This window comes from Salvelinus namaycush, chromosome 10 (assembly GCF_016432855.1).
Source record: "Salvelinus namaycush isolate Seneca chromosome 10, SaNama_1.0, whole genome shotgun sequence".
NCBI classification, from domain to species: domain Eukaryota; kingdom Metazoa; phylum Chordata; class Actinopteri; order Salmoniformes; family Salmonidae; genus Salvelinus; species Salvelinus namaycush.
Window position 1 is genome coordinate 30,110,179 of NC_052316.1, and position 25,136 is coordinate 30,135,314.

General features: G+C 43.6%; 1 protein-coding gene across 1 annotated transcript in view; it reads right to left on the reverse strand.

The window, feature by feature from the left end:
* Nucleotides 1-24,644, reverse strand: part of LOC120054298 (desmoplakin-like) — a 38,361-nt gene extending 13,717 nt beyond the window's left edge. The window contains exons 1-21 of the mRNA XM_039001712.1: nt 24,454-24,644; nt 22,669-22,762; nt 20,981-21,114; nt 18,307-18,457; nt 16,357-16,482; nt 16,168-16,227; nt 15,404-15,582; nt 14,825-14,918; nt 12,477-12,698; nt 11,695-11,850; nt 10,012-10,166; nt 5,833-5,959; nt 5,420-5,606; nt 3,316-3,623; nt 3,017-3,195; nt 2,661-2,799; nt 2,233-2,426; nt 1,791-1,953; nt 1,598-1,681; nt 1,381-1,488; nt 972-1,070 (exon numbers count right to left, since the gene is read on the reverse strand). Of these exons, the coding sequence (XP_038857640.1) occupies nt 972-1,070; nt 1,381-1,488; nt 1,598-1,681; nt 1,791-1,953; nt 2,233-2,426; nt 2,661-2,799; nt 3,017-3,195; nt 3,316-3,623; nt 5,420-5,606; nt 5,833-5,959; nt 10,012-10,166; nt 11,695-11,850; nt 12,477-12,698; nt 14,825-14,918; nt 15,404-15,582; nt 16,168-16,227; nt 16,357-16,482; nt 18,307-18,457; nt 20,981-21,114; nt 22,669-22,762; nt 24,454-24,644 (3,150 nt within the window). The remainder of the gene's footprint in view (nt 1-971; nt 1,071-1,380; nt 1,489-1,597; nt 1,682-1,790; nt 1,954-2,232; nt 2,427-2,660; nt 2,800-3,016; nt 3,196-3,315; nt 3,624-5,419; nt 5,607-5,832; nt 5,960-10,011; nt 10,167-11,694; nt 11,851-12,476; nt 12,699-14,824; nt 14,919-15,403; nt 15,583-16,167; nt 16,228-16,356; nt 16,483-18,306; nt 18,458-20,980; nt 21,115-22,668; nt 22,763-24,453) is intronic.
* Between the last annotated feature and the right edge of the window lie 492 nt (nt 24,645-25,136).

The window sequence follows — 25,136 nt, forward strand, 5'->3', positions numbered from 1 at the left end:
TTACACTGCCTAGTGGGCTTATTGACAATATGATCTGGTAATGAAATAACATGACAAATACATTTTGACCTGCAATTGTAAACAATACAAGAGGCTTGAAGTAGCCTACTTGAACTTGAATTTAGAGTTCAGAAATTCAATTCAAGTACTAGAATAGGATTACCTTGAAAAACTGACATTTCCTTAATTTGGTGCTTGAAAAGTTATTGTAATTATTGTAGCCAATTTATAAATTCTCCTGCTCCCTTATAATTATCTGTAATTTTATTTTTGATTCGTTTTTGTAAGAGATGTAGCCACTTTCGTTTGTTTCCCGCCGCTTCAATTGAAGGGTGTTGCAGTACTCTGCTGAGGTAAAACCAGGTGTGGTTATTATGAGAACAACATCTAATGTTGGCTTCAACTTGGCTTTCCATACAAATCCTTCCACTAAAACAATTACCAGTTCTTTGGTCACTTTCTCATGATAAAAACAGCAATGGTGAGATTAATGCTACCGCTATTCATGGTTTTATTATGTGTGCCTGCGTCGGCCACATAGTCTACAGAAAAATCGCCATGCATCCAATCTATTTAGTCAGGTGATGTCCACATTCTCACATATTTTAGAATGTAATAATAATTTAAACTTCAATTCATTAGCAAGGCCTAAAAAAGTAATTATTCCTGAAGTGGTAATGGCCTCCTTTTACATTTTTTACACTTTCTGCATGTTTTTGGGTGGGGGAGGTATACTTGGGTAAATAGTATTACTTTAGATGCCTTAGTACAGAACTAATATTTTAGATTTAATATAATAATAATGCAATGTTAGATTTACCAGTTATAAGGCTGAATAAGATTTCCAGTGTATTCATTACAACATGGAAAATAAACTAGAAATTATAATGCAGAAGGTCTAAAAGCTCATCGTTGTAAAAACAGCTGAACAGATTGATTCTACAGGCAGTCAGTGTGGTTCCTCTCAGTACCTTGAGCTCTTCCATGTTCTTGTGTAGTTCTCCCAGGTATTTGTAGTAGTCGCCAGACAGAGTGAGCAGCTCGATGTAACGGGTCTGCAGTAGAGTAGCCTGGGAGAGGGCATACAGCACACAGTTAATAACGGAAACATACAAACTACTTAGTAACACAAAGTTACCTAACCACACAATCAACTCAGTGGTAACATTGTTAACATACTGGGCACCGAATACACCGGACTAGGGACGCAGGTCTACGTGTTTACTGGGTATCTAACCTGGGGTAAAGCAGAGTTTGTATGTATGAGGCTATTCACCTTGACACTGAAGGCACTCAGTAACACAGATATACAGGTACATACACTACATGTACAAGTAAACAGTATATGTTTGAGTGACTTGGTGGAGCTATGATTGTTACCTCCTCTGTGAGCTGAGTAGAAGGAGACTGTGGCATGGTCCTCTTCATAGGGATGTTCAGTAGAGTCTCTAGACCAGCACTGTATGAAGCCAACTCCAGCTCATAATCCTGAAAACAAATATATCTTAAATTCACAGGAATAGAAGGCATGAAAAGCAGTACATTACTATACTATGACGGGTATAGTAATACATGGGCCGGATGTGAAAGCCCTTACCTTGATGGAGTTCACACAGGCGTCAGTGTCTCTCAGAACACTGTCGACACTCTCTCTCTTCACCTTGATCTCAGAGTTCAGAGCCTAGACAAACACACAAAAACCTCCATATGTTGATTATATTGCCCTGAACAATTATACTGACTGACTGACTGACTGACTGACTGACTGACTGACTGACTGACTGACTGACCTTCTGCTGGTTGAGGTGTTCGTCCAGGGCTGTGATGCTGTCTATCTTGGTGGCCTGCAGGGCGTCCTGTTTCTGACGCGTAGTACCGATCCACTCACTGAGGACTGAGCTAGTGGTGGTGTACTGCTGGAGTCGCCCCTGGTACCCCTCTAGGTCCCTTAGTCTGAGAGAGGAAAAGCAAGAGATACAGGTCAAAAAAATGTTGGGGTATATATATAAAAAAGAAAAAAAATGGTCACCAATAGTAAATGTTTGAAGTCATCACAAAGTAAAGGAAGGAGGTACAGCACATCACAAGGTGGATAGGTATGAAGAACAGGACTCTATATACAGAAGTCAGAGGGACAACAAAACAGATACAGCTAGAGACTGAGATAAATGTTTGAGTGAGATATGGAACCAAAAAGGTGTGCATAGATAAGATATAGAGAGGTCTGTATACCTGAAGTCTATCTGGCTCTGGAGGCGTCTCCAGCGGTCAGACAGCTGGGTGACTTGTTCACTGTATCTGGACAGGTCCACGTCACACCTGTGGAAGGCTCCGCCCACCTGGCCGTTCCAGTGGACCGCCTTCCCGAGCTCCGTCTCCATGGAGACCAGGACGTCCCTCTTCCCCTCCAGCTCCGCCCTCATACTCTACACATACAACAGAACATCTGAGATTTGAATCACAAAGCTAACTGGCCTTTACATAGCACATACCGGGAATAGTAATAACCACAAAACTCACTGACTTCAAAGCATTTACACACAACGGAACATTTAGCCTAGGAGCACCACACACAGCTAAATGACCGACTTAATCATTGCTGTGACAGTCACTCCCATTCCCAAAGTTTTGGGGCTTGTGTTTCAAACAGTAACCGTAACCTTCAGAGTGGACCTGTAGTCCTCCACCTCTGCAGGATCCAGGGATGTGGTCTCCTTCTCTGTCAGTCTGGCCTCATGGACCTTAATGATGTCCTCAGCCCTGGATTCACTCTCCAGGAGGGCCCTTAGAGCCCGCAACCTTGGAGTGGGAAAGGGCGGGAGGACCGAGAAGAGAAAGAGAAGGGGAAAGAGATGCAAAGAATGAGAGAGAATTCGTCAGAACAAATTAGTTCAATTTGAGCAATGAGTGTTGAGTGTGTGTATGGATGAGTTTGTCTGTGTATGGAGTAGTTATATGGGTATTCTGCAGAGAACCCTTTCAGGCTGTGTGTATGCTCATACAGCATAATGTTTACCTCTGAAGGTAGGCGGTGGAGCACCCGTCCAGACTGCCCAGTCTCTCGTTGATGAGGTTGAGTTGGCTGCGTAAGAACGTGGCCTTGTCAGAGTCAGTCATGCCCTCTAGTTCCTTCAGAACATGCTCATTCAGACGCTGGTACTCCTCGCGGATAGAGTTCACATCCCTCTGTACAGACTGGAGAAAAACCACGCACATTTAGTCACATGCACAAACCTAACCCTACATACACTGTAGTACTCCTAGGATGTACAGTATATTGTATCCGTGTGTGCGTGCGTCCATGTGTGTGTGTACCTCTAGTTGGCTAATCCTCAGGCCACAGTCGTGCGCTCCGTCCTCTCCCAGACAGATATGGATGTGCTGGGTAAGCCCCGCCTCCGCCTCCTCCAGGCGCTGTCTGAGCGTGTGCAGCTCCGTCAGGCTTTGTGACGTCACCACCACTTTCTTCTTCACCTTCTTAACCACCCCCTTTTTCACATCCTGTTGCTTAACCTCCACTATCTTGGTCTCCTCTATCTTCTTTGCCTCCTCTTGATTGACCACCAGAATCCTGGCCTCCTCCTCTGCCTTGATCCTCCCTTCGTTGGCGGTCTGTTGTGCAGCTAGGGACAGAGATATAGAGAGTTAGAGGTCATATGCTGTATGGTAAAGGTACATCTTAGATTAATGACATGCACTCAGAGTACATAGGTGCGCAGAGACAGCAGAATATAGGAGCAAACTGTCCCCTACAGTGAGAGAGATGCTCTACTCACTGTAATGGACCTGATGCTGTATCTCTACTATATACAGTTGAAGTCGAAAGTTTGTTTGACTTTGTTGTCCTTAAGCCAATTTGCCACAACTTTGGAAGTATGCTTTGGGTCATTGTCCATTTGGAAGACCCATTTACGACCAAGCTTTAACTTCCTGACTGATGTCTTGAGATGTTGCTTCAATATATCCACATAATTCTCCTGCCTCATGATGCCATCTATTTTGAGAAGAGCACCAGTCCATCCTGCAGCAAAGCACCCCCACAACATGATGCTGCCACCCCCGTTGTTCACGGTTGGGATGGTGTTCTTCAGCTTGCAAGCCTTCCCCTTTTTCCTCCAAACATAACGATGGTCATTATGGCCAAACAGTTCTATTTTTGTTTCATCAGACCAGAGGACATTTCTCCAAAAAGTACAATCTTTGTCCCCATGTGCAGTTTCAGACCGTAGTCCGGCTTTTTTATGGCGGTTTTGGAGCAGTGGCTTCTTCCTTGCTGAGAGGCCTTTCAGGTTATGTCAATATAGGACTCGTTTTATTGTGGATGTAGGTACTTCTGTACCGGTTTCCTCCAGCATCTTCACAAGGTCCTTTGCTGTTGTTCTGGGATTGATTTGCACTTTTCGCACCAAAGTACGTTCAACTCTAGGAGACAGAACGCGTCTCCTTCCTGAGCGGTATGACGGCTGCGTGGTCGCATGGTGTTTATACTTGCCTACTATTGTTTGTACAGATGAACGTGGTACCTTCAGGCATTTGGAAATTGCTCCCAAGGATGAACCAGACTTGTGGAGGTCTACAATTATTTTTCTGAGGTCTTGGCTGATTTCTTTTGATTTTCCCATGATGTCAAGCAAAGATGCACTGAGTTTGAAGGTAGGCCTTGAAATACATCCACAGGTACACCTCCAATTGACTCAAATGATGGCAATTAGCCTATCAGAAGCTTCTAAAGCCATGACATAATTTTCTGGAATTTTCCAAGCCGTTTAAAGGCACAGTCAACTTAGTGTATGTAAACTTCTGACTCACTGGAATTGTGATACAGTGAACTATAAGTGAAATAATCTGTCTGTAAACAATTGTTGGAAAAATTACTTGTGTCATGCACAAAGTAGATGTCCTAACCGACTTGCCAAAACTATAGTTTGTTAACAAGAAATTTGTGGAGTGGTTGAAAAAAAGAGTTTTAATGACTCCAACCTAAGTGTTTGTAAACTTCCGACTTCAACTGTATCTACACTATATCTCTACTGTAACTATGTATCTACTATATATCTACCATCGCTCTACTGTATCTACTGTCTCTACTGTATATCTATTCACTGTAATGGACCTGATACTGTATATCTACTCAGTCTCTACTATATATCTACTGTATATATACTATCGCTCTACAGTATATCTACTGTGTCTCCTATATATATCTACTATATCTGTACTCTCTACTATATATCTACTGTATCTACGGCCTCTCTACTCACTGTAATAGACCTGACTGTATATCTACTATCTCTCTACTGTATATCTACTCACTGTAATAGACCTGACTGTATTTCTACTATCTCTCTACTGTATATCTATTCACTGTAATGGACCTGATACTGTATTTCTACTATCTCGCTACTGTATATCTACTCACTGTAAGCAGGTAGCTGGACCACCAGTTGGTCGTAGTGAGCCTGGGCTCCAGTGTACTGGCTCTCGATGCTCCTCTTGTCCTCGTCCTTGAACATCTCAGAGCCATGGCAACAGTGTATGAACTCTGAGTAGTGGGTCTCCAGACCCTTCAGGATGCTGCGGTACTCCTCAGGACGCATACGGGACAGCTGAGAGGACACACACATATTAAGAAGAAAAAAAATCAGACATTGTTTTTGTGTCCTCGTTTTAGTGAATGTAGTTTTTTGTAGTCAGGTCATTTGTAATCTTAGTAATAATGGACTCAGCTGCACCATAAAGTCAAACTGACATTTCAGTCAGTCGTGGACCTTGTAAGTGAAACTGTAGTGACAGTGATGACGTGAAATGGTTACGATGGCGATAGGTTCTTACCATGGTGATGGTGAGGGAGTTGATGCGTGTGATGTCCTGGACACAGTACTGCCAGGAGATGAGACTTTTGATGTTGATGTAGAGCTGGTTCCACACAGACAGGATCGCCTCATAGTACTGTTCATTCCTGATGGACCACACAACACAGACAAGGATTTAGTCTGTGTGTGCGTGCGTGCGTACATGTAAACGTGCGTGCGTACATATACAGTACCAGTCAAAAGTTTGGACACACCTAATCAGGGTTTTTCTTTATTTTTACTATTTTCTACATTGTAGAATAATAGTGAAGACATCAAAACTATGAAATAACACATATGGAATCATGTATTAACCAAAAAAGTGTTAAACAAATGATGTATTTTAGATTCTTCAAAGTAGCCACCCTTTGCCTTTGACAGCTTTGCACACTCTTGGCATTCTCTCAACCAGCTTAATGGGGTAGTCACCTGGAATGATGTTAAGATGGCGCCGACAGAGATGGTCACCTCGCTTCGAGTCCTTAAGAAACTATGCAGTATTTTGTTTTTATGTATTATTTCTTACATTGTTACCCCAGGAAATCTTAAGTCTTATTACATACAGCCGGGAAGAACTATTGGACATAAGAGCGGCGTCAGCTTACCAACATTACAACCAGGAAGACGACTTTCCCGAAGCGGATCCTCTGTTTGGAGCATCACCCAGGACAATGGATCTAATCCCAGAAGCCGACCCAAGACAACGGCGCCGCAGAAAGGGTAGGCCTCCTGGTCAGGCTCCATAGACGTGCATATCGCTCACCACTCCCGAGTATACTACTCGCCCATGTCCAATCTCTTGACAGCAAGGTAGACAAAATTCGAGCAAGAGTTGCCTTCCAGAGAGACATCAGAGACTAACATTCTCGGTTTCATGGAAACATGGCTGTCTCGGGATATGTTGTCAGAATCGGTTCAGCCACCGGGCTTCTCCATGCATCGCGCCGACAGAGATAAACACCTCTCTGGGAAGAGGAAGAGCGGGGGTGCATGATTAACGACTAATGGTGTAATCATAACATACAGGAACTCAAGACCTTCTGCTCACCCGACCTAGAATTCCTCACAATCAAATGCTGGTCATATTACCTTCCAAGAGAATTCTCGTCAGTTATCGTCACAGCTGTGTACATTCCCCCTCAAGCAGACACCAAGATGGCCCTCAAGGAACTTCACTGGACTCTATGTAAACTGGAAACCATATATCCTGAGGCTGCATTTATTGTAGCTGGGGAATTTAACAAAGCAAATTTGAGAGCAAGGCTACCTAAATTCTATTAGCATATTGATTGCACTACGCGCGGGGGTAATACACTCGACCACAGCTACTCTAACTTCCATGATGCATACAAAGCCATCCCCCGCCCTCCCTTCGGCAAATCCGACCACAACGCCATCTTGCTCCTACCGTCTTATAGGCAGAAACTCAAACAGGATGTACCAGTGACTAGAACCATTCACGCTGGTCTGACCAATCAGAATCCATGCTTCAAGATTGTTTTGATCACTCAGACTGGGATATGTTCCGGTCAGCCTCAGAGAATAACATCGACCAGACTGAGTTCATCAGGAAGTGCATTGGAGATGTTGTACCCACTGTGACTATTAAAACCTACCCTAACCAGAAACCGTGGACGGATGGCGGCATTCGCACAAAACTGAAAGTGCGATCCACCGCATTTAACCATGGAAAGAGGTCTGGAAATATGGCTAAATATAAACCGTGTAGTTATTCCCTCCACAAGGCAATCAAACAAGCGAAATGCCCATACAGGGACAAAGTGGAGTCGCAATTCAACAGCTCAGACACGAGATGTATGTGGCAGGGTCTACAGGAAATCACGGACTACAAAAAGAAAATCAGTCACGTCACAGACACCGATGTCACACTTCCAGACAAAACTAAACACCTTCTTTGCCCGCTTTGAGGATAATACAGTGCTACCGTCATGACCCGCTAACAAGAACTCCCCCCTTCTCCATGGCCGATGTGAGTAAACATTTAAACGTGTTAACCCTCGCAAGGTTGCAGGCCCAGACGGCATCCCCAGCCGCGTCCTCAGAGCATGCGCAGACCAGCTGGCTGGTGTGTTTACGGACATATTCAATCGCTCCCTATCCCAGTCTGCTGTCCCCACATGCTTCAAGATGGCCACCATTGTTCCTGTACCCAAGAAGGCAAAGATAACTAAATGACTACCACCCCGTAGCACTCACTTCTGTCATCATGAAGTGCTTTGAGAGACTAGTCAAGGATCATATCACCTACCGACCACCCTAGACCCACTTCAATTTTCTTACCGCCCTAACAGGTCCACAGACGATGCAATCACCATCAAACTGCCTTAACCCATCTGGACAAGAGGAATACCTATGTAAGAATGCTGTTCATTAACTACAGCTCAGCATTCAACACTATAGTACCCTCCAAGCTCATCATCAAGCTGGAGGCCCTGGGCCTCAACCCCGCCCTGTGCAATTGGGTCCTGGACTTTCTGACGGGCCGTCCCCAGGTGGTGAAGGTAGGAAACAACATCTCCACCTTGCTGACACTCAACACTGGGGCCCCACAAGGGTGCGTGCTCAGCCCTCTCCTGTACTCCCTGTTCACCCACGACTTCGTGACCATACACGCCTCCAACTCATTCATCAAGTTTGCAGACAACACAACAGTAGTGGGCTTGATTACCAACTACGACGAGACAGCCTACAGGGAGGAGGTGAGGGCACTCGGAGTGTTGTGTCAGGAAAACAACCTCTCACTCAATGTCAACAAAACAAAGGAGATTATTGTGGACTTCAGGAAACAGCAGAGGGAGCACCCCCCTATCCACATCGAAGGGACAGCAGTGGAGAAAGTGGAAAGTTTTAAGTTCCTCAGCGTACACGTCAACGACAAACTGAAATGGTCCACCCACACAGACAGTGTGGTGAATAAGGTGCAACAGCGCATAATTTGGCTTGTCACCCAAAACCCTGACTAACTTTTACAGATCCACAATCGAGAGCATCGTCGGGCTGTATCACAGCCTGGTACGGCAACTGCTCCACTCTCAACCGCAAGGCTCTCCAGAGGGTGGTGCGATCTGCACAACGCATCACCGGGGGCAAATTACCAGACATCTACAGCACCCGGTGTCACAGGAAGGCAAAAAAGATCATCAAAGACAACAACCACCCGAGCACCTGTCTGTTCACACCGCTACCATCCAGAAGGCGAGGTCAGTACAGGTGCATCAAAGCTGGGACCGAGAGACTGAAGAACAGGTTCTATCTCAAGGCCATCAGACTGCTAAACAGCAATCACTAACTCAGAGAGGCTGCTGCCTACATGGAGACCCAATCACTGGCTACTTTAACAAACGGATCACTAGTCACTGTAAAAAATGCCACTTTAAATAATGCCACTTTAACAATGTTTACATATCTTACATTACTCATATCATATGTATACACTGTATTTTATACCATCTATTGCACCTTGCCTATGCTGCTCGGCCATCGCTCATCCATATATTTATATGTACTGTGGCGTACAGCAGGTCAGCCACCAGGGGGAGACTCGTCGAGGCCTGGTGACAGACGGTGTATACATCACGAGGCGATGGCTCCATCTGCTGGACGTGCCAGGTTCAATTGGGGCTGATTGGGAGTTGGTGAGTAATCAAGGGCTGATTGCTCACCAGCTGTGCAAGGCCCATAAAGCTGCCAGAAGGGCAGCACACAGGGAGAGTGGGGGAAGAAAGGACTTCCGTAGTGATGGGGACGGTTACAGAGATAACAGCGCCCAGAAGACGGTATCCCGGCGAGGGTCTCAGGGGGGAGACCTATCCTTTTTGATTTATTATTTAAATAAACACCCTTGAAACCGAGCTAATCCTACTCTGTCCGTGTCTGATCTGTGTAAACATCTTGACCAAACCCCCTGGTCTGCCACAGTACACTTTCTCATTCCCCCCTTTTAGATGTGTGGATTGGGGAATTGTTACATATTACTGCACTGTTGGAACCAGAAGCACGAGCATTTTGCTACACTCGCATTAACATCTGCTAACCTTGTATGTGACAAATAAAGTGTTGATTTGAATGCATTTCAATTAAGAGGTGTACATTTGTGGAATTTTTGACTGGTACTGTATGTGTATGCAAGTGTTCTTACTTGTTGGCCAGGTTGATGCCCAGGGAATTGGGTGGTGGCACCAGCAGACAGACAGAAGGCACCAGCATGTCCAGTCCTCCTGGTCCTGTTACCTGCCACTTACTACGCTGGGAGTTGTCTTTCAGGATGCCCTCATTGCCCTTCAGAATCACCTTCTGTAGAGCACAATACATACAATGTGAGGCAAGAATGTGTACAAGAGAAGAGACCCTTATTTGTGACCTAAATAATTAAAATCGCCCTATTTCTACTTTCTTGCCCAGCTAAAATATTACAATCCTTGATTAATTCTCAGCTAAGATCTTTCTGATATTTGAAATGTATTCTAAATGTACATCAGTCAGGTTTTAGACCAGGTCATAGCACTATCTCTGCTGCAACCCTAGTTATAAATGATGTGGTTAACTGTATGGATGAAAGGCAACATTGTGCTGCCCTCTTCATTGACCTGTCAAAGGCTTTCGATACTGTTGATCACTCGCTGCTAATTCAGAGGCTTTCCTTAATTGGCCTAGACCAGGCTGCATGTAACTGGTTGAAAAATGACTTGACTGATAAAACTATCTACTGATGGTGTTGAATCAGATTTCCTAGAAATTACGAAAGGTATCCCCGCAGGGGTCGATTCTGGGTCCTGTACTTTTTACTGTTTACATTAACAATCTCGACTTGTCTGTAAAAAATTGTAACCTGCACTTGTATGCCGATGATACTGTTGTGTATGCTATTGCCCCACGGTTGACCAGGCTCTATCTGAACTACAGTCTGCATTCATTGTATTACAGAAACACTGTACTGACCTGAAATGAGTATTGAATGCTGGTAAAACGTAAGTATAAGTCGTTCTCTAGCGTGCATAAAAGTGAAGCTGATGATTTAAACATGTATTTTGGATGGTGTGCATATTGATTGTGTCCCTGCTTACAAATATCTGGGCATCTTGACAAATGAAAAGCTGTCTTGTACAAAACATAATGATGAGTTAGTTAAAATAAAAATGGGCTTCTTCTACAGAAATAGGTCCTGCCTCTCCCTAAATAGTAGAAAGCAGATTATTCAGTCAACGTTTCTGTCGGTCCTAGACTATGGTGACATCATCTATATGAACGCAACTGCCACCTCATTAAAGCCGTTAGATGCAGTTTATCATAGCACACTGCGCTTTATTACGGATGACAATTTTAGTACTCATCACTGCATTCTCTACCAGAAAGTTGGTTGGCCCTCTTTGATGTCTTGTAGGTTGATACATTGCTATGTTTTCATTTATAAAGCCTTTTTACAAAAAGTCCCACTGTACCTAACATCATAACTAAACTTTAGACATATGAGTTACCACACCCAGTCTCAGGAATGGTTAACTCTGGGAATTCCTTTGGTCTCTACTGAGTTAACTAAAAGCGGATTTACCTTTCTTGCACCTTATTTGTGGAACAATCTTCAAAATGTTCTTACATTTTATGTTTTGGTACCTCTAGGACAATTCAGTAGGCTGATTTAGGACCTTATTACTGACGAATGTGCTTGTTTTTCATGACCATGTTGTTCTTTCTGCTTGCATTTTGTATTTATATTGATGTGTGTATTTTCTGTAATTTCTGTAATTCAGGGCTCATCTGTAAAAGACCTTGGTCTCAGTATGACTCCATGATAAATCAAAGGTTAAATAAATACATATCTGACCTGGTCCTGTTTGAAGTCACACAGGGCCTGTACCATAACAGGACTAGTGCTCTTCTCTTCCTCAGGGTTACGTGGTCTCAGCCTCACGATGCTTTTGGACATGTTGACCAGGTGCTGCACCTGCCTCTTATTCTCCAAGATCCACTCTTTCTCCTTCTGTTGGACACAGAGGTTAGGGGTCAGAGGTTAATATCCATTTCAGAGGACAAGGGGAGCAATTGAACTTTGGTATCTTCACAAATTACTGCCTATTCTCCATGTAGTGCACAGTTGTTGTTTTTTTATCGGAGTGACTACAGTCAAACGTAGTGCACTATATTGGGAATTGGTTGTTTGAGATATAGCCTTGAACTGTCACGCCCTGATCTGTTCCACCTGTCCTCACTATTGTCTCCACCCCCTCCAGGTGTCGCTTATTTTCCCCAGTGTATTTATCCCTGTGTTTCCTGTCTCTCTGTGCCAGTTTGTCTTGTATGTTTCCAAGTCAACCAGTGTTATCCCATTTTCCTTTTTCTAGTCCTCCTGGTTTTGACCCTTGGCTGTTTCTGGACTTTGTACCTGCCTGCCTGACTATTCTGCCTGCCTTGACCACGAGCCTGTCTGACGCTTTGTACCTCCTGGACTCGGATCTGTTTTTTACTTTTTTGCCTGTCCACGACCATTCTCTTGCCTACCCCTTTGGATTAATAAACATCGTAAGACTCCAACCATCTGCCTTCTGTATCTGCATTTGGGTCTGGCCTTGATGAACAGCATCTGTGGTGCTGATAAACATGTCTTACCTCCAGGCCGTTGAGTAGTTCCAGCAGATTTTCCAGAGGTGTGTTCTTGTCGCTGGTGAACTTCCTACGGATGTTCTCATGCTCCTTCTGCAGCTTGCTGTACGTCTCATTGGCCTCCTTGAAGAACTGGCTGTATGCAGCATTCTCCTTCAGGTGGACATGAATACACTTGGTTATCTGGAGGAGCCAGCTCCACTGGGTCTGCAGAGTGTCCATGTAGGCCTGGAAGAAATAAAAACAGAAGGATAGAGGGGTTAAAGGATGAATGAATCAAGATAACCATCACAACAAATGACACTGAACAAAAATATATTTGCATCATGTAAAGTGTTGATGTCATGAGCTGAAAGAAAAGATCCCAGAAATGTCCCATATGCACAAAAAGCTTATTTCTCTCATTTTGTGTAGAAATGTGTTTACATCTCTGTTAGTGAGCATCTCCCCTTCACCGAGATAATCCATGCACCTGAAAGGTGTGGCATATCAAGAAGCTGATTTTATTTATTTATTTATTTATTTTATTTATCCATTATTTTACCAGGTAAGTTGACTGAGAACACGTTCTCATTTGCAGCAACGACCTGGGGAATAGTTACAGGGGAGAGGAGGGGGATGAATGAGCCAATTGTAAACTGGGGATTATTAGGTGACCATGATTGTTGAGGGCCAGATTGGGATTTTAGCCAGGACACCGGGGTTAACACCCCTACTCTTACGATAAGTGCCATGGGATCTTTAATGACCTCAGAGAGTCAGGACACCCGTTTAACGTCCCTTCCGAAAGACGGCACCCTACACAGAGCAGTGTCCCCAATCACTGCCCTGGGGCATTGGGATCTTTGTTTAGACCAGAGGAAAGAGTGCCTCCTACTGGCCTCCAACACCACTTCCAGCAGCATCTGGTCTCCCATCCAGGGACTGACCAGGACCAACCCTGCTTAGCTTCAGAAGCAAGCCAGCAGTGGTATGCAGGGTGGTATGCTGCTGATTAAGCAGCATGGTCTTTACACAGGTGCACCTTGTGCTGGGGACAATAAAAGGCCACTCTAAAATGTGCAGTTTTGTCACACAACACAATGCCACAGATGGCTCAAGATTTTTAGGAGGGTGCAATTGGCATGCTGACTGCAGGAATGTCCACCAGAGCTGTTGCCAGAGAACGGAATGTTAATTTCTCTACCATAAGCCGCCCCCAACGTCGTTTTAGAGAATTTGGCAGTAAGTCCAACCGGCCTCACATCCACGAGTAACCATGCCAGCCCAGGACCTCTACATCAGGCTTCTTCACCTGCGGGATTATCTGTTACCAGCCACTCGGACAGCTGATGAAACTGTGGGTTTGCACAACCGAAGAATTTCTGCACAAACTGTCAGAAACCATCTCAGGGAAGCTCATCTGCGTACTCGTCGTCCTCACCAGGGTCTTAACCTGACTGCAGTTCTGGGTCGTAACCGACTTCAGTGGCAAATTCTCACCTTCGATGGCCTCTGGCATGCTGGAGGTGTGCTCTACACAGATGAATCCTGGTTTCAACTGTACCGGGCAGATGGCAAGCAGTTGGCTGACGTCAACGTTGTAAACAGAGTGCCCCATGGTGGCGGTGGGGTTATGGTATGGGCAGAAATAAACTATGGACAATGAACACAATTGCATTCTATTGATGGCAATTTGAATGCACAGAGATACTGTGACGAGATCCTGAGGCCCATTGTCGTGCCATTCATCCACCGCCATCACTTCATGTTGCAGCATGATGATGCACGGCCCCATGTCGAAAGATCTGTACACAATTACTGAAAGCTGAAAATGTCCCAGTTCTTCCATGGCCTGCATACTCACCAGACATGTCACCCATTGAGCATGTTTAGAATGCTCTGGATCGACGTGTACGATAGCGTGTTCCAGTTCCTGCCAATATCCAGCAACTTCGCACAGCCATTGAAGAGGAGTGGGACAACATTCCACAGGCCACAATCAACAGCCTGATCAATTCTATGTGAAGCCAATGTGTTGCACTGCATGAGGCAAATGGTGGTCACACCAGATACTGACTGGTTTTATGATCCACACCCCTACCATATTTATTAAGGTATTTGTGACCAACAGATGCATATCTGTATTCCCAGTCATGTGAAATCCATAGATTAGGGCCTAATGAATGTATTTCAATTGACTGATTTCCTTATATGAACTGTTACTAAGTAAAATCTTAGAAATGGTTTTAGGTTGCGTTTATAATTGCGTTCAGTGTAGATAGCTACAGTAGATATTGCTAGATATCATGGGCCACAGGAAGAGGAGCTGTTGCGACTGTAACAGCTAATAATCAAATAGATATTCTCCTCACCTCGATCTTGTCAGAGGCAGGGTGATGGTTCTTCAGAAGGCTGTCCACTTTCAACTTCAGTTTATTCAGGTCTTTCTCCTTCTCCTCCAGGGTACTCATCAGTTTCTGTCAGAGAACAACAACACAGTTAGGGCAGAACTGGAGAGACAGAAACAGTGTTAGGACCTGGGGACCCATTGGGACTGGAAGAATGATCTGTGGTTTCATTGCACAACTCCCAGTGGTTTGTCATTATAGTTCCCTAGGGAACAGAATGCAAAACAGATGAACAAGACATATTGACATGCAGATACACAATAAACTAGATGTGTCAGTCACGGGACTAGAGATTACCAAACATTACCAATCATCAGGAATGATCGGTAACAATCAGGAATTAGTACAGCTAGCATGCACCCCAAATGGCACCCTATTCCCTACATTGACCAGAGTCCTGGTGAAAAGTAGTGCACTAAATAGGTAATAGGGTGCCATATGGTACGCAGACATCCTGTATGGCCTCTATGGGAATAATCAACTAGCCTTTCCCCCCTCCCACTGTGACACTTCCCCTCTGACCCTTGACCTTTAACCCTTGACCCAGTCCTTACCGAGTAGCTCTCCTGCTTCTTGGGAATGTAGAGGTCGATGTTTTTCTCCCCCCAGTCAAATACCAGCTCCTCCTCCTCTCTCTCATTCACCCACATGATTTCTCTGCTGATCTCCTCAATGATTTGCTGCAGCTCTCTCAGCTGGCTGCTACGGCCATGAGACATTTTCTGACACACAAAACATGGTGAGACATCTATAGTTAGGTACAACCAATAAAGTTAAACATCCATTGTTACCAGTGGTGTAGTGCTATTCTTGGGGGCTTTGCGGTGGCCACTGTGGTTTGGGTGTCCTCGGCAGAACGGTGTTGCCGTAACCAAGTGGTCACATATCATTCTGGGTTCCACTGCGCACGAGGGGGATCCATGGAGTTTTATGAACATCAAGGCAGACACACGTTCTGATTGACCTAAGTGGTCAAGCCACTGACGGGGCTTAGCAGTACACACATAGCCTATAGTTCTATAGTCTTTCATGGAATGTTATTGGTATTTATTTAAATGTATCTGAATTAATTTTCCCGAAAGTTTTACCAGCTCTGTGCATTCTCAAATGTAAAAAAGTGAATGGGCGCCGCTGCTCCACGCTCTGGCAGCACTACACCCCTGGTTGTGACATGACTAACTGACAGACAGATGGACCACAACATGTTAAATACAACACAAACATACAGACAGATAAGATATGGTACAACAACCATATTATAAAGTAACGCAGGGTGTGAGAGAGTTTTCCCCAGAGCCCTCTCACACCTGCAGCGTGTCCCATTCCTGATCCAGAGCATGCTGGTTGGCCTTGTCTCCTTTCTTGAACTGTAGGGAAAGACACACACGGAGCTAGAATCACACAAACTCAGAATCGCACACACAGAAATAGAATGTGTGAAAGTAACTGTGTTTGTGATAGGTTTGTTTGTTTATATATATATATATCCTACACACCAGTTCATCCTTGGCTCTGTCCACCTCTGCACTTCTCTGTATGGAGCTGTGAAACTTGTTGTGGCTGATCAGCTGCTGCTCGATGGCTGCAGAGTCGTCTCCCCAGGGAGAGGTTTCTATGAGACGCTGGAACACAAAGATATCACAACCATGTAATAACCACATATCAACCCCTTCTCACACACAACATTAACACATCTCAACCAACGCACAGAGGCAAGACATATTGAATACACACAACAGCAACTAACCTGTCCATGAATACCCAGTTTTGACCCAATGTTTATTTGTAACATAAGCATTTCGTTGCACTGCAATAACACCTGCTAAACTCTATACGCGACCAACAAACTTTGATTTGATTTTACTATTGTGAAGACAATGCTGCATATTGCCACTAGGTGGTGATAGAGAAACATGAGGTATGACACTTAATGGTTACCCCTGTAAGGCTGTAATACACCACAAAAAAACAACCAAGGATGAACAGTATGTCAGGAGTTCACCAGCAGACATGGAGTTTGATGCACTGAAGACCACAATAACATAGTCTCACTTTCACCTCGGTTTGTGGGGAGTGTGGTTGCATACAAGTGTGGGTGTGTGAGAATGTTTTTGTCCTTCTGTGTCTCTGGTCTCCACCCCTCCTAATTGAGATTTATGTCTGACAGTGGCAGAAGGACTCTAAAGCATTCTTTACAACTTAAAAAAACTCTAATTACAGCATGTGCAAATAAGAAGAATGCTTTCAACTTGGCACAACAATTGACATACATTTCTAAACGGGTAACCTCTAACATGACATTTGGATATTTTCTGTTAATACATAAGTGGCAAAGCTGCAGTTGTAACCGATGTGAAATGGCTAGCTAGTTAGCGGTGGTGCGCGCTAATAGCATTTCAATCGGTGACGTCACTCGCTCTGAGACCTTGAAGTAGTTGTTCCCCTTGCTCCGCAAGGGCTGCGGCTTTTGTGGCGCGATGCGTAACGACGCTTCGAGGGTGGCTGTTGTCGATGTGTGCAGAGGGTCCCTGGTTCGAGCCCAGGTAGGGGCGAGGAGAGGGACGGAAGCTATACTGTTACATTGATGCTGTTGACCCGGATCACTGGTTGCTGCGGAAAAGGAGGAGGTCAAAAGGGGGGTGAGTGTAACCGATGTGAAATGGCTAGCTAGTTAGCGGTGGTGCGCGCTAATAGCATTTCAATCGGTGACGTCACTCGCTCTGAGACCTTGAAGTAGTTGCTGGCTTTTGTGGCGCGATGGGTCGTTGCTTCGTGGGTGTCAGTTGTGGATGTGTGCAGAGGGTCCCTGGTTTGAGCCCAGGTAGAGGCGAGGAGACTGTTACACAGTCATAACCTTCCCCACCAGCTGCTCTGTCCTCCCTGTTCACTCTCCAGTCATCATTCTCCAGAGTGTTGCGGGAGCTGGCAGAGGAAGGTGTGCAATAGTTCAGCAGGCAGGGATGACGTACGTCACCGGCGTACGTGGGAATTGTCAGAGAAGGGCTATGGTTATTTTAATTACTGCGTGCGTGTGTGTGCGTGCATGTGTGCATATGCGTGCATTTGTGTGTGAGTGCGGTGTGGGACTTCCTGTGTATTCAGATCTAGATTAGAATGTCAGTGTCAGTGTGTTATCTACACTGGCCTCTCCTACACACCCCAGCCCTTCAGGATCAGAACGTTATGTGTGGGAGGGAGAAATTCCTAAAAGCGTCAAAGGGTCAAGTGTCTCACAATGATGACCTAAATATTCTAAATATCACTGGGAATGTTTTGCAAGAAGTTGTCAGCACCACTTTTGACTCACAACTACATGCAGTTATCATGATATATTTTGAAGATGTACAGGTGGCAGCAATAATATTATGCAATCCTATAGCATATGCCTTCCTACACAGCATTACACATCTGTCCTGTATCTCTGGGTAGGGTGTGGTTTTCTGTACCTTCTGCTGTCCAATCCAGGCAATGGCCTCGTTGAAGCCCCTCCCAGCTTCCTCCCATGCACCACTCCCCCTGCTCCCCCGGCTCCGCCTCTGCATGGTCCCGTATACGGCCATGTGGACTCCCTTTAACTGGTCCCTAAACAGCTCAATACTATGGAGGCAGGGGGGAGAGACAGACAGAGAGTTAAACAACGCCTATACATAACCCTAACAGTTTGGAGGACGAAGGGAAAGTGAAGACGGTAAGGGATTTCTAAGATATTAACACAGAACTGGGCCCGTATCCACAAAGATTCTCAAAGTAGGAGTGCTGATAATGATGAGTGAGAAAGTTAGACGCACAAATATTATACCCCACCAAATCTCCCCTGTTATTGTAATGGTGAGAGGTTAGCATGCCTTGGGGGTATGATATTTGTGCGTCTGTAACTTTCTCATTATTCACGATTCATTCAGGATTATCCCTAACAATGGTAGCATTCACATTAATGTAGAAGTGTTTACAAACATATACTATTCTTATTTACAATAAAAGTGACTCCAGAATGCACAATACATTATTTATCATGAATTTCTATTGGGCACAAAATTATCTGAAACACAAGCAAAACAAATAGCAAATGAATCCAAATAATTTGTGGTCACAAGCTTGATGTAGTCATTGCGTGCTATGAATATGGGACCAAATACTTAACTTTTTACTACCTCAATAGACATAAGTGAATTTGTCCCAAAACTTTTGGTCCCCTAAAATGCAGGGGGACTATGTACAAAAAGTGCTGTAATTTCTAAACGGTTCACCCGATATGGATGAACATACCCTAAAATTAAAGCTGAGATTCTGCACTTTAAACTCATAGTTGTTGTATCATTTCAAAAGAGCTGGTGTTCTATTGGAAGGACAACAACATTGACCAAAACAACAAAAAATTGGTCACTGTCCCAATACTTTTGGAGCTCACTGTATTGATAAGAGCTAGGTACATGAGTAATCCATTTGGAGATTGTAAATATAAATGCCTATTGTTTTAGATCTATTTTATCTTATGATCGCTGGAGACAAATGTGAAATCAGTCATAAGACTGCAAACTGAAAAGCATATCAACATAACAGTGAAGTATGACATGCTGTGCCGTTAAGCAGAATTTAAATTGTATGGCCTTATAACTTTATTTAGAGTTAGTTCCCTTCAGCTAGTTCCCTTCAGTCACTACATTCTGTATCATTCCATTAGGCCACATTGTTTGATTTAGCCTACCTTTATTTGTTTCCTCTGTAAACACTGTTGTGAAATCATTTGGTATCAATATGGAACGCAGACAGTTTAAACCTGGAGCCTGGAGTACGGTTCACAACGAGTGAACCTTTGTCATCACAGTTCCATGATCAGTGATTAAGGGAGATTTATATGACTATTGTTCAACAAACTTTGTATACTTTTCTCCCCTTCCAATATTCACGAATTGAACAACTGAATATGGCAACTTTCAGGATGAATCAAACCTCTGCATTTTTGATTCACCAATATATCTTGTGCGTAAAGGCTTTCCAAACCTGTTTTTTTTTAAAGAAGTATGTAAATTTATTAATACTTTCCTAACCCTTAATAATTTATAAGATCAGAGTATTTTTAATTCTACTAAACAGAGACGAATATGCATATTTTGATGGTGTTCTTCATTGATCCCTAATACTGAACCCATTGAACCCATTCTCTTCATATATTCTAGTTAGTCTTGTTAAAGGCTTTGACATTCCCATTTATAGTTCGAGGTTGGACGTTAGCACATGTGGCACACCGATTGGTGTCACCTCGTTAGTCAGTATATGTTACACCTGTGCTGGTTTGTCATCTCGTTAGTGGGTAGGTGTTTCACCTGTGCTGGCCCGAGTGATATTACAGAGTGGCTGGCCCAATATTCCAGTTGTCTTGAGTTGGAGCTCCCTATTTGATTTCTAGAAGGACAATCCTTTATCTGATCTTCCCTGTTTTTGTTTTGCTCCACTCTTTCGTTTGCTTCCTGTCTTTAACTTTGATGTGAGTTTTAATATAGTTTGCCTGTTCTTGGGCAAATTTTGTGGGTGTTCATGGTGGGTGTCTTTTAGGCCCCAGTTGTTGTTGCTGGTCAACTTTCAGTTGACACCCCCATGAGTATCTTTGAGAACCCCTGCTAAAACCCCACCTGTTTCATTTTGGTTGTGGTCAGTGACTCTGTTAGTTCCCCCTTCTGTTTGAGCAACATTATTTGGTTTTCTTGCTGGGGAACATCTGTCGGGAATTCAAATTAAAAAAGGTACACTATATTGAAAGGGATTGCTTTAGATAAATGTACTGAAAACCCGATTTCTGTTGGCCAATAAGTGGGAGGTTCTTTGGTGGTTGAATTACATTTATTCAGTGTGCATAAGGGAGCCACTCCCAAAGAGCTCGTTGCACACCTAGATAAGGTAAGTCTAAATACCAAATACTGAGAAGTACTTACATCAAAACATGTAAAGAAATAAATTGATTTCCTAAATCTAAAATCGGCACCAATGAGAATAACCTGTACAAATAAAAATCTGTAGTAGTGATCATTTCTCTGTATATTTTACCTCTTAACCTTGACTCCAGCCTTTCTAGGTTTCAAACAAGAATATGGTGTTGAGGTTTGGTACCATGAGACTACTGACCTTCGGAACACGTTGTCGTTGGATTGGCCCATGTGGCTCAGGTCCCGAGCACATGCCTTCAGCTGCTCTATGTTCTCTTTGGCCATGGCCATGAAGCGTTCTGCCTCGGCTGTGGCACGCCCAGAGTCGCCGCCCTGTAGGATCAACAGGGAAATGTCAGGAAGAGACGCACATTATGGATTTGTACATTATGTTCAGTCTAGCTTTGACTTGGTGTTCTAGGTTTCTCAAATGAGAATACGGTAGACTATGTTCAGTCAGGTGAGTCCTTCAGGTCAAACCCAGTTAACAACAGGACCCGAATGTATAAATCACCTTTCTGTCCAGACAGCTTCTATTACTTCTATCAGATTGTAGTCGTGTACAATAAGTAGTGTACTATAATGGGACAGGTCACGGCCAAATTAGCACTTTCTCTGGGTGTGTGATTAAAGATAATCCCTGGGTCTGCTGCAGACTGTGTACCAGACAAAAGCTGACACTGCCTTCTTTCATACCATTCATAATCAAAAACACACTTTCATTCCAAGCAGATTTAATCAAAAACTCGCGCACGCACTCATGCTTGTGCTCACACACACGCGTTGAGTCAGCCATACCTGCATGAACATGTCAAACATAACAGGGACAGATGAGACATATAATCTCACTGGTTATGATGACTTAAACAAAGACATGATTCTGATAAAACCTGGTTTGACAGACAAATATCTAAAGCTGTTTTAAGCTCATTTGAGAACATAAAATGAAAGGGTGGAGTCGCATCTGACAGAGCATATTTCACATGCCATGTGTGAGGATTCATCATGTGTGAGTGTCTACCAAAGATAATGACCTGTTATGGATCATCTCACAATAGACCTAACTTTTAAGAAACCTCATGTTCCTACTACTTGTACTTACACACAACAAATCCACTAAAGCAAGTCAAGGGTGATTGGTTGTAGGATTAGTACAGTACTATCTCAGCTTTCATACCTCACAGTCAGGTACGGTACATATCTTAGTCAGACTGTCTGATTACATGTAGTTGTCAGACTAACTGTATTTAGACTAAAACAGGAGCAAAGCAGGCATCTCAAAGCAGACAGGATAGGAAGTGACTCACAGAATAGAACACTTATTCTATATCTCTATGGTAGGTAGTGACTCAGAATAGAACACTTATTCTATATCTCTATGGTAGGTAGTGACTCAGAATAGAACACTTATTCTATATCTCTATGGTAGGTAGTGACTCAGAATAGAACACTTATTCTATATCTCTATGGTAGGTAGTGACTCAGAATAGAACACTTATTCTATATCTCTATGGTAGGTAGTGACTCACAGAATAGAACACGTATTCTATATCTCTATGGTAGGTAGTGACTCAGAATAGAACACGTATTCTATATCTCTATGGTAGGTAGTGACTCAGAATAGAACACGTATTCTATATCTCTATGGTAGGTAGTGACTCAGAATAGAACACTTATTCTATATCTCTATGGTAGGTAGTGACTCACAGAATAGAACACTTATTCTATATCTCTATGGTAGGTAGTGACTCAGAATAGAACACTTATTCTATATCTCTATGGTAGGTAGTGACTCACAGAATAGAACACGTATTCTATATTTCTATGGTAGGTAGTGACTCAGAATAGAACACTTATTCTATATCTCTATGGTAGGTAGTGACTCACAGCCTGTAGGCAGTGTTCTGCCTTCCTCAGGTACTCCTGACATTGGCCCTGCAGGATGTAGGCCTTCTGTTGGAGGGCACTGGCGGTGGATTGGCTGTAGGAGACATGGAAGACATCATCACCATCATCATCATCATCATCATCATCATCATCATCAGCCTACTATAAACATCACTATAGCACATTGTAATCATCATCCTCATCACCGTCAACAACCCTATAAACAACTGGCCCTTCTTCTGACCTCAATGTGACTTCCTCGTTAAATAAATGTATAACATTGATCAATGATTTACGTCAATGATCCCAGTGGTTTCCTGTTATGAATTGTGGTCTTATTGCAGCAACTAGCAAGTATTTAGTTATCTAAGGATGCTTCCGATGTGCCTTAATTGAATAGACTATGTGCAGGGATGGGCAAAGGGGAAACATGAATCAAGAGTGACATGCGTTTCCTGGGAAGTGGTTTTCAAGAGTAGTGACATGCGTTTCCTGGGAAGTGGTTTTCAAGAGTAGTGACATGCGTTTCCTGGGAAGTGGTTTTCAAGAGTAGTGACATGCGTTTCCTGGGAAGTGGTTTTCAAGAGTAGTGACATGCGTTTCCTGGGAAGTGGTTTTCAAGAGTAGTGACATGCGTTTCCTGGGAAGTGGTTTTCAAGAGTAGTGACATGCTTTTCCTGGGAAGTGGTTTTCAAGAGTAGTGACATGCGTTTCTTGGGAAGTGGTTTTCAAGAGTAGTGACATGCGTTTCCTTTCCCAGTAGTGACATGTGTTTCCTTTCCCAGTAGTGACATGCTTTTCCTTAGCCTACAAACACAACAACACAGAGTGGCAGAGAGACTAAAAACTTCACATATAAAGAGAATGCAACTGCTAAAGAGCGACTGAAACTTGGCCAGAGGATCTGTTGGTCTTTGTTTGTTGTCATATGAATAGTCTTTCTACAGGTATTCATACTGTAATCATCAACTATGACCTCTATACTAGTATAGACTCTATAGAATGTTTAAGATTCCTACATAGGTCTCAGGAATGGAGTAAAAGTGTGTTAGAGCTGGTGTCTAAAGATCGCCTCACAGTTTCCTATGCGAGGTATAATTAAAGTTTAAGTCTCCCATCAGTTTGTCCACAGAGAGGCACAAAGACAGATGGTTTCAGTTCTGTTTACTACATACATAAACTAACGTCGGTGGGCGTGGCATAGCGTTTGGCCAGAGCAAGGCGTTTAGGTAGCCAGGCAACAGTCAGCAGTGATCTCTCTAGTGAAAATATTCCCGTGAAAACAACTCCACATATCTATTTGGATGCATGCAAACACGTTCTCAGTGCTCATAATATGCATGTCGTGACATGTTAACTAATGTAGGCTGCAATAAAACGTTTTATTTGCATTTAGTGTAATGTTTTTAGCAGTCTGCTTCGTCCTTCAAAACAAATACCTCTCAATGCAGGGTAATAAATTATGAAATGGGACTGCACACAGAACAAAATTACTGTGTGTATTACTAGGCTTTGTGGTAATACAAATATTCCTCCCAGTCAATAGACAGACAACTATACATTTCCCTCAAGAATTCCATTATCTTGATATCAAGTTATTAATGAACTAGATGGAAATAAAACATGTGTTTGATGATTTCAGTTGGAGATAGAAACACTTTGGACAATGCATTTTCTCTCTGCAGGAATGTAGCCTACTAAAAGAGGTATTCGGTCAAGTGAGAGCAACAGTTGTGTAATACGGCATAATGAATGGCCTTTAGAATAAATAAAAAACCGTCATACCCCTGTACTCCTCCACCACCTCCCATTGAAGTCTTTGAGTAGCTGTATGTATTGTATCCTGCGCCGTCTATGTACTCCTGTCCGTATCCATTACCACCGTGCACTTCACTCCGGTCATAGTGTTGAGTTCCCCCACTCAGGTCGGGCCTAGAACCGGATTTGCGGTTTCTCTGGGACGTGTGTAGACTCATCTTTGGATGCAAAAAGTTATGAAACTCCGGTGGAAGAAAAAAAATGATGGGACGAAGACTTACAAATCCTGGCTGCAGCGCGGTAGCTTTGAGCGGAGATGCTGCGAAGCGAAGCGGTTGGTGGTGACGCTTTAATTCTCTTCCCTCGCACCTTTCAGCGGAGGAGCGCAGACTGGATCTACAACACGGAAGATCATCTGTTTTGTTTAAACTAGACAGACCACACCTACCATCAACCTGTTTGCCTCGCAAACGATTTTAATGTTCTCCTTTTTTCTTTCCATGTTCCCACCCCCTCCTCTTTCTAGACTAGGGAAGAATGTGTGTGTGTGCGCGCGCATGTGTGCGTGCTCTGTGAGAGGGTACGCTATTATTGTGTTTCTAGTGACCAGCCTAATTATTATTGTCTCAGTGTCTCAGTGTGTCACTCAAGTTTAAGAAGTCTCGACACTGAAATGTTTACTGTTCCTTTCCCCTAGATCACTATTGACA